Source organism: Littorina saxatilis, linkage group LG2 (assembly GCF_037325665.1).
Source record: "Littorina saxatilis isolate snail1 linkage group LG2, US_GU_Lsax_2.0, whole genome shotgun sequence".
Taxonomy (NCBI): Eukaryota; Metazoa; Mollusca; class Gastropoda; order Littorinimorpha; family Littorinidae; genus Littorina; species Littorina saxatilis.
In genome coordinates this window covers 45,514,479-45,537,968 of record NC_090246.1, presented here as the reverse complement: position 1 = coordinate 45,537,968, position 23,490 = coordinate 45,514,479, and the positions used below count along the sequence as shown (strand labels likewise).

Genomic DNA, 23,490 nt, shown 5'->3' with positions numbered 1-23,490 from the left:
GCACAGGGTTAACGATAAATCCCTGTCTTCTTTCCTCCTTTACTTCTATCGTTCATGTGGACCGTAGCTCCTGAGTTCTGGAATAGATCTGGTCTTTGTGCGCTAGATGTTCTTTGCAGTGTTAGGAACGTGCTTGTTTATCCACTGATTGCTGCCTCTGCTATGGTTCCTCTATTCTCTCTTTTTTGGAGCTGTTAGTTGAGGGGAAGGGGGGAGGGGGGGGGGGGGTAGGAATGCCACTAAGAGGACTAGCTCGTCTCCTGCCGCTCCTGCAATCACAGTTCACAGTTGTTGTGGGAGGCATGTTTTCGCTAAAAGACAAAGCTAGTTCCTTCGATCTGTTCCATTCCCGCGCTCTTCCTTGGTGTAGAGTTGTTGTGGCAACATGTGACTGCTGTTGTAAATTCCGATCCTTACTCCTTCGCGGCAGATCCTTGGGGGTGGGGGTGGGGGGTGGGGGGCGTATTGGCGGCAATTGCAGCGTTTTGTGGTGGCTTTAATCAATGGCGGGGTGGCGGCCGCCAAGCCTAACGACTTGAGGGGTGATCGGGGCGGGATCAAGTGAATCCACTCTGCAGCGGACGTGGAAACGGCGTTTCCAGCGTGTGATGGGCCCTCCTGAATCCAATAAGGCTCTCACAGAGGAGGAGAATCTCCCGCGAATAGTGATCGCGTGAAGGGTAATTTGCTTCTGATGGGTTTGGAAATATTCATCTCTGTGACATCGGAGACCTGTTGTGTACATGGCTACCACCAAGCAAACTACCCAATTCGGTGTAAGAAGCTATCAAAACGACCTGAACGAACATTTCGTGCAAAGGATAGTATTGTCTGCCTTGAGAAACTTTTCTTTATTTGGTGTTTAACGTCGTTTTCAACCACGAAGGTTATATCGCGACGGGGAAAAGGGGGGAGATGGGATAGAGCCACTTGTTAATTGTTTCTTGTTCACAAAAGCACTAATAAAACAAGAGGCGAAGCCTTCAAGGCTCACGTAAGAAATCGACAAACAGTAACACAAACTCAATCACTCCGTCACACACACACACACACACACACACACACACACACACACACACACACACACACACACACACACACACACACACACACAGTAAGCATAGGTGAAACTGTGCAAGAAAGCGAGACCCTGGATCTGCCAAGTAGTCTCGGCCCGCTCACAATAACAAAGACCGAGACTTTTAGTAATTCCTTTGCGTGACGTCTAACCCTCTTACGTCATAATGTGACGTCTTCAAATAGTTTCTATCACACACGTCAAACACTTTTGACCGAGACTGACGTAATCCATAGACTCGGAAATGTTAAAGTTTCTATCACACACACACACACACACACACACACACGCACGCACGCACAGACAGACAAAGTTTATCATCGCATAGGCTACACTTACGTGAGCCAAAAACTAGATCTCTGGTTGATTGCATGCACGCGGCTTGTCGACATATGTCTAGATCTTGTTTGTTTGTTTTCTAAAATCTTGCATTTGTTTCCTTCCTATGCATCCATTTTGGGCTGCCGATTCATTTTAAATGTCTTATACACTGATGTAGGAAGACAATTTGAAGTCAGCAGATCATAAATTAATAAAAAAAAATAAAAAAAAGCTTACTTGGCTCTGAGTCTCTTCCAGATCCGATGATATTTTCAGCGTTGACACTGGGGGTGGAAGCAAAACCGCTTGCTTGTCGTCGGTCTTCAGCGGACAAAGTCACGTCTCCGACCAGTACCTTGTCCTTCTGCTAGAGTCACTTGTTCTTGATGTTCTCTCAAATCCAAGATTAAGGGTGGGTACGAAGTCAAAGGAGTTGGCATCGTTGAAAGCCGTGCCATTGCCAGACACGAAGTGACGCGAGCAGACTTTTCAATGGTACGACAAACCCCTGTCGTCGGATTGCTTGCACCCATCGCGTCCTTCGCTGTTGCGCCTTCGCACTCAGCTTGCACCCATCGGAAAGCCATACAATGACAAATTCTGTCCACCGTATTTCTCTTTCTTCATTCCACTGTTGCACTTGCAGTTGTAAACACAACAGTTTGTCTCGTCGTCTCCGCACTTTACTTTGCACCAAGCCTCGTTGTCGATTTTTCCTTTTGCCCCCTAGTTCCGGTAGATCTGACAATAAACTTCACAGCGCATGCGCCAAAATTTAAGTGAAAAAGGTCTATTGCTCCAGGGGCTTGCAACGTAGTACAATATATTACCTTACTGGGAGAATGCAAGTTTCCAGTACAAAGGACTTAACATTTCTTACATACTGCTTGACTAAAATCTTTACAAACATTGACTATATTATATACAAGAAACACTTAACAAGGGTAAAAGGAGAAACAGAATCCGTTCGTCGCCTCTTACGACATGCTGAGGAGCATCGGGTAAATTCTTCCCCCTAACCCGCGGGGGGCCCTTGAGAAACGCCTGTACAGCTACGCCAAAGTACTAGTAAAGTCTCGGTAAGTACGCCACACAAAACCAATCAAAGCACCACCCACCCCCCCCCCCCCCAACCCCCGAAAAAATAAACAAACAAACAAACAAGTGGTGTAGAAAAATGTCCATCAGTGGAGCAAAGACGAAGAACTTGGCGATCAGAAAATGCCATTTATCTTAGTATTGTACACGGCTTATACCAATTTTGAAGCTTCTGCTGAGCTTTCCGCAACGCAATTTGGCTTGAGGCTAAACCATCTAGCTCTGTCTTCAAGGACCACAACATCCTTTACCTCCACACTTTTTGATCGGTTTTCTGTTACCGAAGACAGAAACATGTCCATAATGCTATCGTAGCTGAGATATAAATTCATCCATTTAATTATTACCATATTTCTTCGTGGTTGACTTGTTTTCTGGAGGCTGACTTGTTTAATGTGTGCTGAACTACCGGGAGTATGCGCATTTCTTTGCATTCAGAGTACAGAAGTCATTTCTCCGTCTTCAATGAATATAATTATGTAAATGAATGGGGGAAGGACGGATGCAGGGGAATGAGTCATTAAACTGCCTGCCCTCTAAGGTTTCTCAGGGTTCGTTTGATTCATTGTGCTACGGTGCACTATGTGAGAAAAGTGCACTCTGTGGTTTACTGTTATTGATTTTGTTGTCGTTAACACGATGCCTCCGTCCTCTTCTCTCTTCTCCATTCTTTACATCTGCTTCCCTATTCAGCTACATTTGCATTGAAGTACTCCGTTATTAAGGAAGAGAAGTTGGTAAAAACAACAACTGCGGAATACTAATTCCGAATTGTCTACAAAAAAAATTCCGACGCATAGTTAGCTTTGAAATGAAACAATACAATATTTTGGGAGTTCTTTTTATCAACTCTATGTTTAATCATTAGGAAAGAGAAATGGTTATACAATTGTAGAATGCGTATTTCTAACGGTCTCAAAATATTTAGCGCACTGCTAGCTTCGAAAATAAACCATATACTGTTCGTTGAGTTCTTTTTCTCACACCAGTTTGAACGAAACGAATTGTCTCAGTTCATCAAAACTACATCGAGCTTTCTAGAGTAACCCCTCAAGAAGCTTTAATTGACGTGTTTCTTTCGAAACGGTCTTAAACAGCGAGGCCGATAGAGCCTGAACTGTGTCCATTTGGGGTTCTTCTTACCCCCGTTATTTGCGCCCGCTGGGGACTGAGACACATTCGGCGTGTCCCACATCACAAGGGTGACTGCAAGTAAAAAAGACACGTTGCAAAATTCATGACTCCCACAAAGGCAGGGTTGCCTGGACACAGCTGTAATCATGCAGGCTGAGGGAAGTCCAGGGGTGAAGCCGCACAAATGGGATAAATTTCCATTTTGAGAACAGGCGGGTCTCTCTGGCTCCAGTGCCGCTTCTGCCTCTATGCATAATGATTGCATTAACTGGAACATACGACTGTCGCCATTCGCTTGTCGTAAGAGGTTAGGTATAAGCGATGGAAATGCTGGAGTGGGTGGGGTGGGGTGGGGTTGGAGGTGGGGAGTTGAGGCAAGGTTGGTAAAGCATGGAAACGACTGCGATGCCAATAGAGCAAAATCGCAAACGCGAAGGGTAAAGGTTAAGAAACTTGCAAACGGGCAATGGGCAATTGTTTCAGAAACTTGGAAGGACGCTTTATGCAGATGATTTTTTTTGACAGGAAGCAAAAGCAGCAGTTTAATTGCACATACTGTATAATACCTTACACGGATATCGTGTAAGGTGTGGTAAGTATGCTTATTAAAACTAGATTTAAGAAAAAATCTCAGGTTTAGCTTTTGCAGCAGTGGACAAATGAATTCAGAAAAAACAAACAAAGAAAAATGATTTGGACAAACATCACAAAATGCTGCCTTGAAAATGCCACATGAAAAAAAGTCCAAACACCTCTAACTTTACAAGAAGAGACGAGGTTGTTTTCGCGTATTGTGAAATAGTTTAAAAATTGCTTTGTAAATAACGCCATTAAGTATGATCATTACAAACCGGAACAAATATAGTCGGCTTCGCTTCTTTCGTTTTAAAAACAAATTTTGGTCTGGAATATTGTGTTGATAAATATATGTTGACTTCTTTTTTGGAACATGTCTTTAAGTTTAAGTAGAAGAAATTGTTACTTGAAATGATTCGAAGAGTTGTCCCCATCACGAATTGGACGTGGGCGTGGAACTTTGTTCAATACGTTTGTCTCCCTCGGGATTTCTGGCCATTCAGGAAATGCGTTGTTTGTTACAGATCGAGGGTCTCAACCTTAAAACTGCTGCACCTAGGTGCTATGAAGTTTTCAGAGCATTACACGGTGTGGTTTTTTTTTCTCCATAGAAAATCAATTTCTCTTCGAGTATTTATAAGGCATATCTCATCTGTCAAATGATTTTTAGCAATCACTTGGATTGATGCTGAACGTTTTATGGTGATGAAAAAAGGCTTTATAACACCGGCAGAAGGCGTTTCTGGTTCTCTGGGTGAAATTTCATGAAATTTGGATGTTCTCCCCGCATCTATATCTATATACAGACGTTTGGCGGAAATGCTTTAACAAAATTATTACTTTGTTTTATACCGGTTATGTTTAAATGAATGGATGTTCTGGCTTTGTGTTTTGATTTACATGTATTTCAAAGTGCTTATTTTGATTTCTTGATAGTAATGAGCGTAAAGTCGGCGCAGCTAAAGTTACCTCTTGATAGTTTTGTGCTGCAATATACGATCTGCGATGACTGTCGAATTGTTTATCAGGTTAACTTGTCGTTGCATTAATCAAGTGATACCAAATCAAGCTGGCGGAAATGCTAGGAACAGCAAGTGACGGTATGAATGGCTTACGCAGTCGATACAATTAGTTTCATCAGAAAAGACAAATGTTGACAAAATGGAAATGTGTTTGTGTCCGCGTTTATTATTAGAAAAAATCAACATCGAATGGATTCGTTTTGGTAGAGAGGGTTGATACCTGGTCTTGCATTGAACAGGTGAAAAATTCATCACTCGAGTCTTCAGATTAGCTTGCACGATCACGAATATTTTAATATTTTTAGAAGCTGCCTTTTCGTTAATTTGTCGGCCTAGTCCCGCAATTTTACAAAGTTAAAAAAACCAACTGTTCCGTCAAATAGCTTCCTTTCTTGTGGATTAGGCAACGTGTTATCTGTTTCTTCGGGTATTTTTTCTGGCTGTCTGTTTTATGAGTTCGGGTATTCCACACTGTATGCAAGACAGACTAAACTTTCTATGAAAACCCTGAAGCTCTTATCCAGTTAAGAACTTGCAATACTACTTAAGCTGCGAGACGGGGCATATATGGAAGTATAGAATAACATACGACATAACTTCATATAGAACAGAGGTAGTGTCATTAAGTGTACTTTCCGGATAAACTCCGTCCATGTGTTGGCTCTGTGTTACCCAGCAACATGTGAGAGGTAGTGCCAGAGAGTGCGGTGTCCACTTCTGTTTAGAATCGATACCAGCAATACAGATTCCACTTCCCTCTCTCACTGCTCAGTCCAAGCGCCAGTCGTCTCTTCCCGTCCCACCTGCTTCTGGCAATTGCTGGCTTTCCTTGCTGTTGCTAAGTCACATCTCTCAGTCACATCTCTCAGTCACATCTCTTGTCCTGCGCTGCTGCAGCAGCTGGCTTGAGTGTTTTCTTGACGAAACTTCGTACCTTCATCCCCCAACCTCTCCTTCAGCAATCATCTTCAATTTTCTTAACGATCTCCGTCTATCTGTGAGTTCTTTGTATCTTGACCACTGAGCTGTATAAACATTTTATAGAGCTCAGTCACCTCCACCCTCCACCATCGCTCTTTTACATTCCCTTTTGGTATGCTTGTTTCTTGTTGTGGCAATTTTGCCGTCTGGGATCTAACAGCGTCTTGTTATTCGATCAGAGCTGCAGCTATCATTCTCTGATCATATTAACGGGGAAATGGTTTATATCTTGTGGGCAATTTTCTCGCGGTCTGTGGTAGTTGCTTTGAGTGTTCTTTTGCGCGCGGCCCTTTCTCACAGGACTCCTGCCTTTTCTTTTCCCTCACAACATTGTCGCTCTTGTTTTCATGTTCTGTTGTGAATCTGCAAACCCCTGTTCACCAAAATTAGTCATTTTGATGAAGTAACTTTATTTTTACTCGACAAGGCTGTGCCTTTGGGACAAGACTAGCCTACACTTTGCTGGCAGGAACTACATGTGCATTGTGTAAACGCAGACTAGATCGCCAGACAACCATTGGACCTACTTCACCAACGCAGGCAAACACACAGACTGATTCATTCAAAGTGGGGTTTTTTTTCGCTGGAGATGGTTGTGATTGGAGTTGGCATTATGGCAGACCTCATTGTGGTGACTTATGCTTATAGCATAATTAATAAGCCACAGGCACTGATCCCCACAATCTGTGGGAAGACAGATGATAGTTTTTTCGTGGATTTTTATATATATATATATATATATTTTTATTTTTTATTTTTATCCCAGCGGTGTTTTGTCTAACATTGCGCAGACATACTACCATGCAAGATCAAAGGGACACTGTACAGTCGTACTCACTAAATGAATGCAGGGAAACAATGACAACACAAACTTACGGACACAAGCACATAAGCACACACGCCAACCCCCCCCCCCCCCCACCCAACACACACACACACACACTTCGAATACCTGCATTTTAACTACTTTACCAGCGTACTTTTCCCTACGCTAGAACAGGACGTTGACAGCTCATTTGTTTCGAGGTCGAGTGTTCTTGTCTGAGACTGAGTGCTTTGAGGTAATTAGAAGAGAGACTAGGTTGTCATCATTTTGCCGTCAGGTGACCATTTGCCTTTTCCTTTCCACCAGGGCATGTGAGTAAACGTGTCACACGGTGTTCATTCCTTTTTTGTGTCTGTCAGATGTCAGATCACAGGCGGAAGGTATCGTCCACTGGACTACTACTATCACAGAAAGACTACAAGGTACGTCACTCACCTTCGAGTCTTCTGTGTTCTTGGAGTCGCTTCCTGGGGAAAAATATTGTTCAAGACGGTTTGCCTCTTCCTACAGTCTGTGTAAGGTCAAATAAATACAGTTGAATGATTGTTTGAACTATATGCACCTTTGTTTTCAGCTTCCGTTCGCTGCAGGTTGTTTTTAACCATCATTTGGACGAATCTTCGTTTGCGAGCCGCTAATATCCACACGGCGTCTAATTATGCATCCGCACCGAATATGCATACCAGCGCTCATTGGTTAATTACAGGATATTCGATGATTATTTTCATTGGTCGACTGAAACGTTTTCCTCATTTTGAATGAAGTGGCAAACGGTTCTTCACTAATACCGAAAGTGAAAACTCCCGTGGGTAGCTTCCCTTTGCCGCACAATATTTACATATGTTTTAGACCAATGAGCGCTGGTATGCATATTCGGTGCGGATGCATAATTAGACGCCGTGTGGATATTAGCGGCTCGCAAACGAAGATTCGTCCAAATGATGGTTAAAAACAACCTGCAGCGAACGGAAGCTGAAAACTAAAGGTGCATATAGTTCAAACAATCATTCAACTGTATTTATTTGACCTTACACAGACTGTAGGAAGAGGCAAACCGTCTTGAACAATATTTTTCCCCAGGAAGCGACTCCAAGAACACAGAAGACTCGAAGGTGAGTGACGTACCTTGTAGTCTTTCTGTGATAGTAGTCGTCCAGTGGACGATACCTTCCGCCTGTGGTCAGATGCGGACTTTGATGTGATTTATGTTTGCTACTCTAGCCGTAATACTCGCTTGGTGTCTCCATCAGCAGCACTAGGAGAACTCAGTGTCGGCTGCAGAAACCTTTGTCATTACGAAGAATTGTTAAACGGTGACGTACTAAAACTAGTGCTTTGGATGTGAGTTTTAGAGGATACAGTACGAGAAAATTAATGATATGAGCATTGGGCATCCGCACATAAAATCTGTCTGCGCGCATGGCTGGGTTCAGAAAGCAAAACTACATTTTTTTCCGTAGATTTTTTATTTATGGGGGAAAGGTGTGAGAGAGGAGAGAGAGTTCATTTGCTACCCAGTAAGGCTGGGCATCCTATTACTAGTTGGCAAATACACGAAAACAATTACGCGTAAAACGGCCAAAGGAAAGACGCACTATCCATTTTCTAGTGTGTAATACCGTACGGTGCCACCGACGTCGTTATCATCGTCGTCGTCATCCTCCTCCTCCAAATATTTATCACATCCGTCTGACAACACAAGCCTTGAAATGTACAGGTAGATCTATCGATTGTGTCACACTTAATAATGGCAGTGCTAAAGCGGTGGGTGTACACACATTATAGGACGTCATGGTGTCTGTCAGCGTCCACTTCGCATCGCTAATCATCTGAGCTTCGCACGCTTAGTCCGACGATTTACCCGCTTAGCTTTGTGCGTGGGTATGTGATGAAACCTGATGTGCATAGTTTGAATTGCGATGTGTAAATGCTAGTGTGTGTAGTGGAAGTAGATTCCTCTCACCATCACAGTCCGTGAAATTGATTAATTTGTTGGTTTAAACAAGATTTTATTCCGAAAATACAGGGTGGCATGTATAATACGATATAAATATTTGTGGTTTACCTGTACATATCTAGGCTTTCTGCATGTGTTGTATTCTTTTGTAAACTAGCCGAAGCTGTTGATTTTGAGCCCCCCTATTTGCAGTATTACTGCAGCCACCCATTCAATAATATGTCGGGGATGCGGTGGGGGAGGAAGGAAAAAGAGAGTAAACAAGTGTTGACCTTAACGGGGTCAAGAAGCCGCCCTTGGTAATATGGGGATGGGACACGGAGACAGACAGAGGGAGGGAGATTTTTTTTTTAAATGAATAAATTATATAAAAAAAAATTTAAGTAAATAAATAAATTTTAGAAAGAATTAATAAAAAAAATTAAATGAATAAATTAATAGATAATTAAAACAAAAATTGACCGAGCTCTTTACACGTGGTGACATGGTAGACAAACAAACACCTGAAACCCGGACAAACAGGCAGAGCAAATCCAGTAAGCACCCTTAACAAGGCAGCTTAATAATCCAACGCATGTTCGCATGCTGTCAGTGATAGAATGAGACCCGAAGGGAAGTAACTCATTACCGCCTCTTTCCAAAGTAAATGACGTACACACTTTTGTGTCACTTAACCTTCACAGTACCAATGATATTACTCATGAACGGCCCATACTTTCTAAAGAAATATTCAACATAAAAAGTGTCCTTGGCTTCTACACAACCCACGCCATCCAAATAGAAATAAACAAAGTAAAATGCCTTCTTTAATTCAAAAGTGGGTCGTCCACAACCCACCACATATAGACTGTGTAGTTCAAATGACGTCACTATTTATTTGTTTATTTACGGAATAATTCTTCAGAAATCGGTCGTTATGAAGGATCTATGGTGTTTGAGATTTACATGAAGTCTCGATAAAAAATCCATGTTCCACCCCATATTACCAAGGGCGGGCTTCTTGGCCCGTTAAGGTCAACACAATTTTTGTCATGCTGTCAGTGATAGAACGAGACTCGAAGGGAAGTAACTCGGAGTTCTGGGTGCGGGAATTCCCGCAAACGTATGAGCCTGTCAGTGGGTTTCGTCCCCTGGCTCGGTTTGTAAAAGCGTTAAAAGCTAATATCTTCCGTTTGACTACCGTTAGGAATGTAATTTTTTGCATACACCCATCTAACCCTATTCCAAACAATTTCACGAAATTTGAGCTTAATTGACCCAGAGATACAAGTCTTACCCGACAAACACCGACCGACCGCCCGCCCGCCTCAAACAAACAAACAAACAAACAGACAGAGCAAATCCAGAAAGCCCCATTATACTAATGGCGGCTTAAAAAACCAAACAGGGGGATCGGCTGCATGATAGTTTAGTAAGGGCGCGCGCGCGCGCGCGCGTGTGTGTGTGTGAGAGAGAGAGAGAGAGAGAGAGAGAGGCGCGTGGAGTTTAACTGGACTTGGCATGTTGATGTGTGATCGTATGCCACGGTGTCTTCACAAGGATTGTTTTTTAGTCTCCATGGTCGAGGTCACACGAAGAGCTCGGACGTGTCCGCTGCGTTGTCTCCATGGCGTGCTTACATAGTTATTCATACGCATGTCTATCACTGTCAGTGGAGATTTGCTATTCGCTTCGATCGACGACACTGAAGTACGTGTAAGCCTGGCTCATTCTTCATTGGTATACAAGTCAGGGGGCTGCTGAATACATTGTTGGAACGCCGGGGGCATAAAGATGCCACTCATAGATAATGGAACATCTGCACTGTTTTTTGTTTTGGGCGGTCAACTTCTTTGGGTAGAAAAGGGAGAGAGTGTTGATGACAACAGTGACGCAGCTCTACGACGCGGATCATACTGTAAGGGGCCTTACTTTCTCTTGCAACCGACCCTAGCTCGATACATGTACTATCAAAAGATCTTAGAAATGTAATACGTGTTGGCGAGAAGGATCAGTGAAGTACCTGCGCCCACCCTTGCATGTGTTTGATGTCGAATGTGACCGGTGTTTCTTCATGGGTAAATTAGTGAATCAGCAGTTTGTGTCCTTCACAGAGTGACAGCATTTTACCTCTCAGATCTTGCTTGCCACTTGTAAGTTTAGTTTAGTTATGGTTAGTCATCTGGCGACTGCATCAGACAGTATGGTGTCATCGTTCTGTAACTGCTGTTCTTTCATCTACCTATCAGCAAACCAACTGTTTGCATCCTCCACACGACAGCATGTCATCTTCTCAGACCTGATGTGCCACTTGCGGGTAGTCATCTTGTCCAGACGACTGGGAACAAATGACTTACTGTAGATACTTTATAATCTTTGTTCAGCCAGAAGTCCTGCTGTGCCATCTTGTTTGCTTCAATGATGACTTCCAGGACTCCTGTCGAGTCTTGACAGAGGAACTGCAAGCCCCATTATGCACCTACATCAGGCATTCATTAGCTAGAGCTAATAGCCCGAGGAGCGTACGCTAATTAGTTGTCGTACGGTTCTCTGTAGGGTTGAACACGTTTGGCCAATGTATTGAGATATACACTTTAAAAAAAAATTTTTTTTACAATACACAGACAGACAGAAAAGTAGACAGACAGGCATAAAGAAAGGGAGGAAGAAAAGACAAGCATTCTGGGTTAATCTTAACAAAGATGAAGCCGGAAAGGGTTCAGAATGGAAGAAAGGTGATTCTGTTGGAAAAATAAATCTGCAACAGATGCCCATGCAGTTTGTTTCAGTTATGCTACGTTGTATTGAAGAGGAGGAGAAAGTAAGAATGTTGATAAATGATCATTTAAGCTAAATCACGAACACACATCAGTTAAAGCATCTGACGGCTGCCTGGAAGGACCCTGACATGCCTAACATTCGTACTCATGAAAAGGGTTTTGTTTTTACCTTTCAAATAAACCCTGTCTGCTACTGTGCTAATGGGAAAAAACAAAAATCCTTGCGTGGAAAAACAGAGCCTTACAGTGAAAGAGAGACCGATAGCGTGCCAGCAGTTAATGAGCGGAAGCGCGGGAAACAGAAATCGAACACGGGAGTAATGGACATACCACGGTGTTAAGTCAGACTGGCCCGGCAAACCTCAGCCGTATTGGAAGCTTTATAGGATGCATTTGGTCAACGTAAAACACAGACGACGACCGCGCGACAACTTGCAAATGTCAATGAGTGCCTTTTCTAACCTACGTTGTTTGGAGTGATTGCGAGAGGGAAAAATGGGGTGAGTGCCACAGGCCCTGGTAGCTGAGCTCGCATGTCGGTAGCGTGTGTACTATGAAAGGAACTGTCTGTGTTGTGGGTGCTGCTTGTGGTCAGCCAAGAGAAAAAGGGCAATCAATGCCGCGGTGACTAAAACTATCTTTATGTGACGCGAATGTCTTCTCACACGCCTTCCCCCCCCCCCCTACACACACACAAACACACACCAGCACTAACAGCAGCAGCAGCAGAAACACGCGAGGGTCAAGTAAATCGCATGCCCTTGACATTTGTAAGACCGAAGTTTGCGACGATAACAAGGGAGACACACCAAATAAAAAGCACACCCAACGTGAAGTTTGTACTATAAACATGACTTGACCTGCACTGATGCAGCACTAACTGGCAATCAACACTAAGAAGCCTTTCAATCTGGCCTCCTTTTTTGAGCGGACCGGTGCAGGTTAGAGACACCCTCAGTAAGAGAACAGTTAGACTGTTGAATCCGCAGCTCCACCACCCGGAATGCTATATTCTGCCAAAACCGATTGTACATTGTAGCTATACAAACCTTTTTTTTTAAATGCTGCACTTGGCGTGTTTTGAAATATCAATTGTTTCAGCTTTCAGTTTTTGAATGCATGAAGATGAAAGAAATGATAATGTCATGATTTCGTCAAAACTGTTATCACTGCGAGTGTGCGCGTTTATGAAATACTTTCCGCATCAAAGTTTTAGCCCGTACGCTTGGGTGCAAAGCATAAAGACCATGACCGTAAAGTGTATTCTCTCACGAATTCAAACGCTGAACCAGTTAAATACAGCAGACGGCGTTAGAAAGCTTAAATCGCCCCGCAGCTGATTAAACAGGATGGAGAGTTGACCAACCTGACTTCGCGGAGACTTTCGTTGTCACTGTTACTGTCGCCTCCGTGTTGTGCGACCGACATCTGACGAGCTAGAGTAACTCTAAAACAAGAGATGGCAGACACGGTAAAATCGTAGCGCATGTTTGCGAGTAAACATACCTGAACGCGCGGAAGGCTTTGGGGGAGGAGGGTTTCTTTGTAGCGCAATTATGCTTCTTTTCTCTTTCTTTCATTTTTACATTTAGTCAAGTTTTGACTAAATGTTTTAACATAGAGGGGGAATCCAGACGAGGGTCGTGGTGTCTGTGTGTGTGTGTGTGTGTGTGTGTGTGTGTGTGTGTGTGTGTGTGTCTGTGCGTGTGTGTGTGTGTAGAGCGATTCAGACCAAACTACTGGACCGATCTTTATGACATTTTACATGAGAGTTCCTGGGATTGATATCCCCGGACGTTTTTTTCTTTTTTTCGATAAATACCTTTGATGACGTCATATCCGGCTTTTTGTAAAAGTTGAGGCGGCACTGTCACACCCTCATTTTTCAATCAGATTGATTGAAATTTTGGCCAAGCAATCTTCGACGAAGGCCGGACTTCGGTATTGCATTTCAGCTTGGTGGCTTAAAAATTAATTAATGACTTTGGTCATTAAAAATCTGAAAATTGTAAAAAAAATAAAAATTTTTATAAAACGATCCAAATTTACGTTCATCGTATTCTTCATCATTTTTTGATTCCAAAAACATATAAATATGTTATATTTGGATTAAAAACAAGCTCTGAAAATTAAAAATATAAAAATTATGATCAAAATTAAATTTTCGCAATCAACTTAAAAACACTTTCATCTTATTCCTTGTCGGTTCCTGATTCCAAAAACATACAGATATGATATGTTTGGATTAAAAACACGCTCAGAAAGTTCAAACGAAGAGAGGTACAGTAAAGCGTGCTGTGAAGCACAGCGCAACCGCTACCGCGCCAAACAGGCTCGTCACTTTCACTGCCTTTTGCACTAGCGGCGGACTACGTTCAGTTTCATTCTGTGAGTTCCACAGCTTGACTAAATGTAATTTCGCCTTACGCGACTTGTTTTGTCTCTTCGCGATTCAAATTGTACTGCTGCTTATATTGTTGTAATGTTCACGCAAGCATGGGTGTTTGTTTTGTCTATGTTGTCACGCGTTCTCACAGTCGTCGTAGTAGCGATTTTGACTTGTCTGATTGGACAGCGGTACAGCCTGTGTCTTTAGCCATCTATCACACACGCCACGGTTGGTGGGGGAAAACACTCGGGCGTTGTGTTGTGCATGAGACGGCGACAGTGAGTGGGTGAGACAGAGAGAGACACAGAAAGACTGTATAGGTTGGGTTACACGGGAGTGTCACGGGATGTGGGGATGTCTTGAAGACTGTTGAAACACTGAGGGGGAATACTTGTTGTTCTCTGTGTGTCCAAGTTGGGAAGTATACGTTCGTCACTTCATGCCACTATGCTGGAGGTGAGAAATGTTCTTTTTAATGAAGGAATGTATATGAACAGAATGAAATGATGATGTCATTATTCTGTTAACACCCCCCCCCCCCCCCCCCCCCCCCGGACCGGCACGGTTGGCCTAGTGGTAAGGCGTCCGCCCCGTGATCGGGAGGTCGTGGGTTCGAACCCCGGCCGGGTCATACCTAATTAAAATTGGCAATCTAGTGGCTGCTCCGCCTGGCGTCTGGCATTATGGGGTTAGTGCTAGGACTGGTTGGTCCGGTGTCAGAATAATGTGACTGGGTGAGACATGAAGCCTGTGCTGCGACTTCTGTCTTGTGTGTGGCGCACGTTATATGTCAAAGCAGCACCGCCCTGATATGGCCCTTCGTGGTCGGCTGGGCGTTAAGCAAACAAACAACCCCCCCCCCCTTTTTCTTTGGATAGGGGTGGGGCTGCTGGTGCTCGGAATGGTGAGATATGCACCGCGCGCGCGCGCGCGCTTGTGTGTATGTGTGTGTCTCCTTTCGTTCAAAGTGGTACCTCTCTTGAGTAAACCGCGCCGCAAGAAGAGAGAGCGAAAGAGAGAGAGAGAGAGAGAGAGAGAGAGAGAGAGAGAGAGGAGAGAGAGAGAGAGAGAGAGAGAGAGAGAGAGTAAACAATGGGTGCAATAGAGTGAAGCACATGTGTTCTCCAGCTGTACATATTATTCAGTCTCGCTGGCAATAGACACGTGGAGACATTTGCGTGCGATAATTGGATCGATACATATGAGTCGCATGTGCTGTTCTGGAAGAAAACACCCAGTCTGGCCGATTTTGCCTATCAGTCGGCTTCATTCTGTTTCTTGGTTTGATTGCCTCCCTTTGATGTTCTCCCTGACATCCCCTTCCCAGCTTTGGAAAACACGCACGCACGCACGCACGCACGCACGCACACACACACACGCACGCTCGCACGCACACACAAACACACACGCATGCACACACACACACACACACAAAACGGCTGCGAATAGAAGTGAAGATCACAAACATAAGCACGTTGAAACAGGATTATGCTCGCGCCCAAATACAAGGGGATTACAAGGAACTTAGTCGATAAATATCGACAGGGGGCCGACAAATGGTTTAAATGGGAAATGTGTGTATATGGGTGTGGGTTTGAAACAAACAAACAAACCAACCCATGTGAACCCCGGGCCGCAGGCCTTCGATGTAGTGATTGAAAAAAAAAGGATGTTCTCAAATGGTTCAATTCTCATTTGGTCTGATTCTCAAATGGTACCGGTATACTCCCCCCCCCCCTGGCCGCAGGCCTAGGAGTAAAATTTTTATAGACACTGACCTTCTTCCCAGGGGTCATTGACCCAGTTTTAGCTATGAGAGGTGGTTCGCCCAGAGGCTGTAGAGTATACTGGGGCGGTCTCTTTGATGTCTTGAGAGGAAACTTGGCCAGGGTAGTACATGCACCAGAACTGGTGGACACCAAGGACAAACATGAAATCGAAGCAGTTTGCTTTCAGAGAGAACGGTCGTCAGCAACTCAAACTTCTCTGTTTTCTTTTTTTTTTTAAATCTGACTTTCTTTGTGGCCCCCTGACTCCGCCCCCTCCCTCTGTAAGGACCCTCCTCCACAAGGACCGATTTTTGTCAACATTTTAAAGGTCGCTAGAGAGGGGTTCCACTGTATGACCTAACCGCTACTGGCAGACGGCCTCAATCTTCACGCGCAAAGACGAGATTAATAGGTGCTCGGTTTTGGTATTTTGAATTACATTACATTAAACCTTTGTTGGGTTTCATGGTCATGGCAACAGCCATAATAATATTACATGATGTATAATATCATATTTCAGCATATGTGAATTACATGTCATCATACTAAACTGTCATACATTTTTATTCCTACATTATTCTGATTGATCACAACCAAACCTACTATCATTGGACACATCCAAATGCAAGCGCCTGTTCTTGACAATTTCTCTCTGATCTAAATATAAAATCAGTGCAATTTCCTGGGTCGGGCTTTGCCACAGACACTCACGGTTTGGCCTGTAGGTAAAATGTACAATGTATTTTCTGATTTGTGCACAAAAGCTTTTTTTCTTTTTTCTTTTTTTTAACATAACAATGTTTAATGTCACTGTATGTTTAAAAGACCATGGTCATATTTGTAAAAAAAATGTTAAATTAGAAAATAAATAACATTTTGGTTCATGATTTTTCCTACACCTGTGCTAAAAATAAGAAATAAAAATGTCGGGTATATAAGTCACTCAAATACAGCTAGGTATGAATGGCTCGGTTTGAGTTTGTTGCAGTTGACCCTGCACAATGCGACATATCATGTTTTTGTTGAACAATTTTGACGTCACCCCTCCCATAGGGTGACGTATTTCACAACTTCCTGTGTTACACAAACTCTGTGATGACCAATTTTGACGTCACCCCTCCCATAGGGTGACGGATTTCACAACTTTCTACAGATGAACAATTTTGACGTCACCCCTCCCATAGGGTGACGGATGTCACAACTTCCTGTGTACACAAACTGATGACGTATTTCACAACAAAATGGCGCTGCCCATGGTCAACCTCGAAACTATCCGTATAGAATGGGGGCGTCCTCGCCCCCATAATAAGGTTTCAGATACCGCTTTCTTATGAACGTGAATTTTGATCGGATAGAAAATACTGCTCTTACTCAGATGTCATATTATATAATAATATATCAAAAGTTCAAGGCAGGACATTTTTGCAAGGCGGAGTTTTTGTGTGTTGACCACCGGGTTGGAATCATTTGTCAGAACGGCAGATTGGGGCTGGACAGAAGGGTTCCAACATAATGGAAAATAGAATTGAAAATCACAAACATCAGCACGTAATTGAAACAGGATTATGCCCTTGCGTAGACATCTGGGGATTATAAGGTTTCAGGTGGCAGAACGGCAGATTGGGGCTGGACAGAAGGGTTCCAACATAATGCAGTCATAACAGGGGAAAAAACAAGAAAAGCGCAGAACGTAATGAAAAGACTACAACTTCAGGATTCTTGAAACTGATATGAAATGCAATGTACTAATATGAACAAAATGATGTAACACGGTGTGTGCATCTAAGTGACACATGCACGCACGCATGCACGCACGTACGCACGGACGAACACGCACGCATACCACACCACACAACACCACACACACACACACACACTAACACGCGCCGATTGCTTTTATTAGATGGACGACCAAGTACAAGGGAGTGAAGAAGTTGGTTTTAGCGGCTGACCGTTGAACCTTAGTTTAATCACACGTGTTTAATGTGTTGAACGCAGGATCAGCGGCTTGACCCATGTAGTGGGTGAATACATGAGTAGCTTCACCTTTGCCGTGCTAGTAGGTGTGACGTGTTAAAGATACATTCCTTCTCTTGTAAACTATCAGTTGCACCAACGTCTAAGCGTTTATCAGAGAGCATACTTTCACTGTGACAAAAACTAAAACTGTTCGGCCTAGCTGCTGCACATTTTGTTTTGAATTAATTTCGCAGATCAACACAAGTGTCATGTAGAAAATAAATTTCTTAAAATGCCCTACTCGGCACAGAAAGTAGCCGGGCTATTGATAGTTGGGTATTTGTCCGAGTGGAGTAACGGTCATATGCCGTGTATAATGTGTGTTCAGGAGATCGTCGCTTAGACAACGATGAGGACGGAACCTTTAGGGAGATTCAAAGGACAGCACGTTTCGTTTTGCAGCTCGTTTCGTTTGGTGAATGAGTCACCCCGCGAAACGGAACGTGAAACGAGACGGCATAGGCCGCAGACAAGATTTAGATGTATTCACGTTTCGTTTCGGAATGAAGGAAGGGCGATAAATCTTCAAGTGAAATTATCACGTCTGTCCTCGATCAGAATGGAAAAAAACCCCTAGGAGGTGGTCCAGAATCGGGCATACTTTGATTATTTTCAGTCCAAATAAATCACACAGACTTTGTTTATACAAAATCACATACGAAGCCAGAATAAAAATTCGATGCGATGACCTACTTCTGCTTCGCCATTTGCTTTCTTCACCATGAAGTTGGATAAATGTACCAGGATCAGCACCCTTCAAAATATTTCAGTTCACAACAGTTGTCTACCTCCAATGAACACATTCTCAGCGCTGAAAGACTGTGAAAGGGTTGATGAATCTAGCAATGCATAAAATGGCCAACAAATAAAACTGTTAGTGTGCAAAAATACTCACAAAAGTTGACGAAATATTGTTCGTTTTTTGGGGGTGGAAAACGTGACTGCGTTTTGACGTTCCACGTTCCGTTTCAGTTGACCTTCACCTTTCCAGCGAGAGACCCCCGAAGTGATGACGTTTACCACAACTTCAAAACGAAACGTCCCGACGTTTCGTTTATTAAATCTCCCTATCATGCGTTTTTCGTCGAAACAAGTTGACCTGATTACTCCACCGTCATGGACGTGAGGTTGACGCTCAGCATGAAGAGGAATGTTTTTGTCTTTATCGCCGATGTTTCGAGATTACCGGCGTTTTTTTTTTTTTTTTATAATGTCAATTGCTTTGACCTTCTTTTTAGATGAGCTTGTCGACCTGTGGCTCGTGTGATAGTGATTGTAATCGTGTGGTTGATTCGGTATCAGAAACGTCTGTAGTGTACTGTGGTGGCGACAAAATTGATGTCGGTTTTATGTTTCGATAGCGGGGAAAATGTTGTAACGCCACTCGATCAAGCTAATTGCATAGTTCTGTCGTTAGAATTATCGTCACTTTAAACTTTTGATCACTGTCCGTTCGACAGAACTGTGCCCAGATAGACACTTCCCTGTAAATATGAGCTGGCGTTATACCCACGAATACACACTCTCGCACGCACGCACGCACGCAAACACGCATGCTCTTTCTCTCTGTCTTTGTCTGTCTGTCTGTCTGTCTGTCTTTCTCTCTCTCTCTCTCTCTCTCTCTCTCTCTCTCTCTCTCTCTCTCCCCTCTCTCTGCCCCCCTCTCTCTCTCCCCCTCTCTCTCTCCCTCCCTTCTCCCCCCTCTCTCTCTCCCTCTCTCTCTCTCTAGTCTTAACACGTGCAAGAAGCTGTCAACAATTGGCAAAGCTTTATGAATTACACAAATATGTTCTTTATTATATGTATTATGTGGAATTTATGTTGCGATTTTCCATCATCATCATCATCATCATCATCATCATCATCATCATCATCATCATCACTTGATCATCATCATCATCACTTGATCATCATCATCATCATCATCATCATCATCATCATCATCATCATTTACACCATATAATCATTATTAGCATTAGTGTAAACGTTGGTATCGTGTGAATTTTACCGTCGATCACTTTACATGTGTAACCTCAATTAACATGTTGCATGTTTCGCTTTCGATTTGTATGTTGCTTACTTTGTCATTTTGTTGTTTATGTTTATTTGCTTGTTTGCTTACTTGTCGATTGTTTGCTGGTTCGTTCGTTTACTTTGTTTATTTGTCATGTTGCTTTACTTGTTTATCATTGACATTTGTATTAGAAGTAAGGACCGGTTGTAAGAAAAGGCGTCGCCTTAAACCTCTATCCTTGAAAAATAAAGTTCCATCATAATTCTCTCTCTCTCTCTCTCTCTCTCTCTCTCTCTCTCTCTTCTCTCTCTCTTCGAATAGTGCGAACTGGGCATATAGTGGTAGATGAAGTCAGTACATTCCACGTTTCAAAACTGTCATTTGACCAAGGGCGATGACAATCTTTGATGTTACACAGGTAGTCGATACTCCAGTCATTCCCCACCTGAATCACAGTCTCTGGTAGTCGATACTCCAGTCATTCCCCATCTGAATCACAGTCCCTGGTAGTCGATACTCCAGTCATTCCCCACCTGAATCACAGTCCCTGGTAGTCGATACTCCAGTCATTCCCCATCTGAATCACAGTCCCTGGTAGTCGATACTCCAGTCATTCCCCACCTGAATCTCAGTCTCTGGTAGTCGATACTCCAGTCATTCCCCATCTGAATCACAGTCCCTGGTAGTCGATACTCCAGTCATTCCCCACTGCCTTGGACGTCTGGCTTTGGACATAGGGCAGCATGAGTAGCAGTGGAGTCAATGTGACTGGGATGTTTTGTTTGATGATTACTGTGGACGATGGTCAAGGTTGACGGGAAGAGTTATACCGACAGAGACGATATAGCTGGGGATGAGTGAGCGGTTATGGAGAAGATCATTTTTTTCCTTGGTCGCTTGACGGTGGGTAAAGGAAGGTCTTCTTTGAAAGATCCTGAGATATCGATGGCTTTGTCACGCTGGGGTTACTGGGGTGTGTACAGACATGTATTTATTGAGACTGCCATGTGGTGACGTAAACAACGTTCCCAGACTTCCGAACCACACATACAAAGGAAATTGCTCCAGGCAGGTGTCACAAAGTGGACTTTCTCTCAAGATGATAAATCTGTCACTCAAGGTTGGCAGCGATAGGCTCCGGGTTTCGGGAAGTTGTTCAACTTTAGGAAATAATGGAGCTTCGGGACTAACAAATGCAGACTAACACCCCCCTCCTTCTATCTAAAACATCTACCGCACCAGTGTCTTCTTCAGATGGCACAGTTTCTTCTTCTATCCTTTGAGATCTTATATACGAGGGAAAGGGGGGGGGGGGCCTAAGGGGGGCGTTGGTTGCCACCAGAAGAAGAGCAACTTCCAACTTGCGTTTCACCGCTTGCATTTTTTCTCTGATTCTGCTTGCGTCTGTAGACGTGAGTGGAATAATGGGGGAGCAGAAAGGCTTGTTTGCCTGATGAGCTGGATCATGTGGGGATGGAGTGGCATTTCTCTTTCTGCAATCCCCACTGTCAACAGCGTCATGATGCTTCTATTGACTGCCTCTTTTCATTGCGTGCGCGTTTTTATTAGTTTTATTCTATTTTATTTAATTGTACATGTATTTATTTTATTTTATTTTATTTTATTTTTGAGTTCCGCCTTTAGCCGCAATGCAGCCTGCTGTTATTGAATTCAGGCTGGTCATTTATATTTTTTTCTTTGTTGAAATGTCCAGGAGAAGCAGAGAAATGTCGATATGTTTCACAACATGGAGGAAACCCCCAAGTTTGTGTGCCAGATTTAATGAGTTCGTTACAACATTTTGGTTTTTAGGGTGAGTGTCAACAAACCTTTAACAGATGACAAAGTGGTGCATGTTCGTAGAATGGAAATGGGGGGGGGGTGGGGGGGGGGGGGGGGGGCTATGTGGGCGAAGTCTTTTTTTCGCAGAAATATTGTATGGCTGCACAAATGCCAAAATCGAACTCACGCAATCATTGTCTTGTCGCGGTAAACAGGAAGCCCTTTGAAGAGTGAACTAATCTGGTAGACTGTTACAGAATAACGCATTTTCCCAACTCATCTGCCAGAACTGGCACACGAAGCATAAAGCAGAAACCTTCATTTCAGGAAAATTTGAAAAGGAATCTCGATTGGGGGAAGAGTGGAGGACAGACATGGTAGGTGGAGGGGATTGGAGAGGGAAGCTGGACATTACAGATAAAGGGGGTTGGGGTGCGTTATGTGTTGGGTGATGACAATAGTCTGAAGAAGGACATTGCTTTTGTCATTTTTATATTTAGTCAAGTTTTGACTAAATATTTTAACATCGAGGGGGAATCGAAACGAGGGTCGTGGTGTATGTGTGTCTGTGCGTGTGTGTGTGTGTGTGTGTGTGTGTGTGTGTAGAGCGATTCAGACTAAACTACTGGACCGATCTTTATGAAATTTGACATGAGAGTTCCTGGGTATGAAATCCCCGAACGTTTTTTTCATTTTTTTGATAAATGTCTTTGATGACGTCATATCCGGCTTTTCGTGAAAGTTGAGGCGGCACTGTCACGCCCTCATTTTTCAACCAAATTGGTTGAAATTTTGGTCAAGTAATCTTCGACGAAGCCCGGACTTCGGTATTGCATTTCAGCTTGGTGGCTTAAAAATTAATTAATGACTTTGGTCATTAAAAATCTGAAAATTGTAAAAAAAAATAAAAATTTATAAAACGATCCAAATTTACGTTTATCTTATTCCCCATCATGTGCTGATTCCAAAAACATATAAATATGTTATATTCGGATTAAAAACAAGCTCTGAAAATTAAATATATAAAAATGATTATCAAAATTAAATTGTCCAAATCAATTTAAAAACATTTTCATCTTATTCCTTGTCGGTTCCTGATTCCAAAAACATATAGATATGATATGTTTGGATTAAAAACACGCTCAGAAAGTTAAAACAAAGAGAGGTACAGAAAAGCGTGCTATCCTTCTTAGCGCAACTACTACCCCGCTCTTCTTGTCAATTTCACTGCCTTTGCCATGAGCGGTGGACTGACGATGCTACGAGTATACGGTCTTGCTGAAAAATGGCATTGCGTTCAGTTTCATTCTGTGAGTTCGACAGCTACTTGACTAAATATTGTATTTTCGCCTTACGCGACTTGTTAGTTTGTTTAAGTCGAGGGGGTTTGGGATAGGTATGGAAGCAGCTTGCACGTTGTGGACTATGCCTACCGGTTGTATGTAGGCTTGGATTCAACATGAAGATTGTTTCTGGTTGGGGTGAACCGAAGTACTTGATCTCAACGCAGGAATTGCATCTTGACAGTTGATGGCGCATTGCTGAATACATGTTCTGAGAGAGGATGATAATCCAGAACGCAGGGCGACCGTCTGAAGACATGAGTATTCTGAACTGTGGCCTTGCTTGTCAAAAATAGTAAGAGTTGTGAGAGTGAAAGAAGTTTACTGGTGCCAGTGTTGTTTAGCAATAGTTTGTCGGATCGATGGTGGTTTGTGGTACATTGCAAACCCCAGCAATCGTTTGTGCCCCCTGCTTGCTCAGC

The 23,490-nt window shown here is 43.2% G+C and overlaps 1 protein-coding gene across 6 annotated transcripts in view; it reads left to right on the top strand.

The window, feature by feature from the left end:
* LOC138955418 (cAMP-dependent protein kinase regulatory subunit) overlaps nucleotides 1-23,490 on the top strand; it is a 192,903-nt gene that overhangs the window by 118,344 nt on the left and 51,069 nt on the right. Inside the window, exon 1 of one of the 6 annotated variants that reach the window (XM_070327049.1) lies at nucleotides 14,403-14,597. The exons of the other annotated variants lie outside the window; for them this stretch is intronic. Within the exon in view, the coding sequence (XP_070183150.1) occupies nucleotides 14,589-14,597 (9 nt within the window). The 5' untranslated portion in view covers nucleotides 14,403-14,588. Of the gene's footprint in view, nucleotides 1-14,402; nucleotides 14,598-23,490 lie in introns of those variants that run through there. 6 annotated transcript variants of the gene reach the window in all.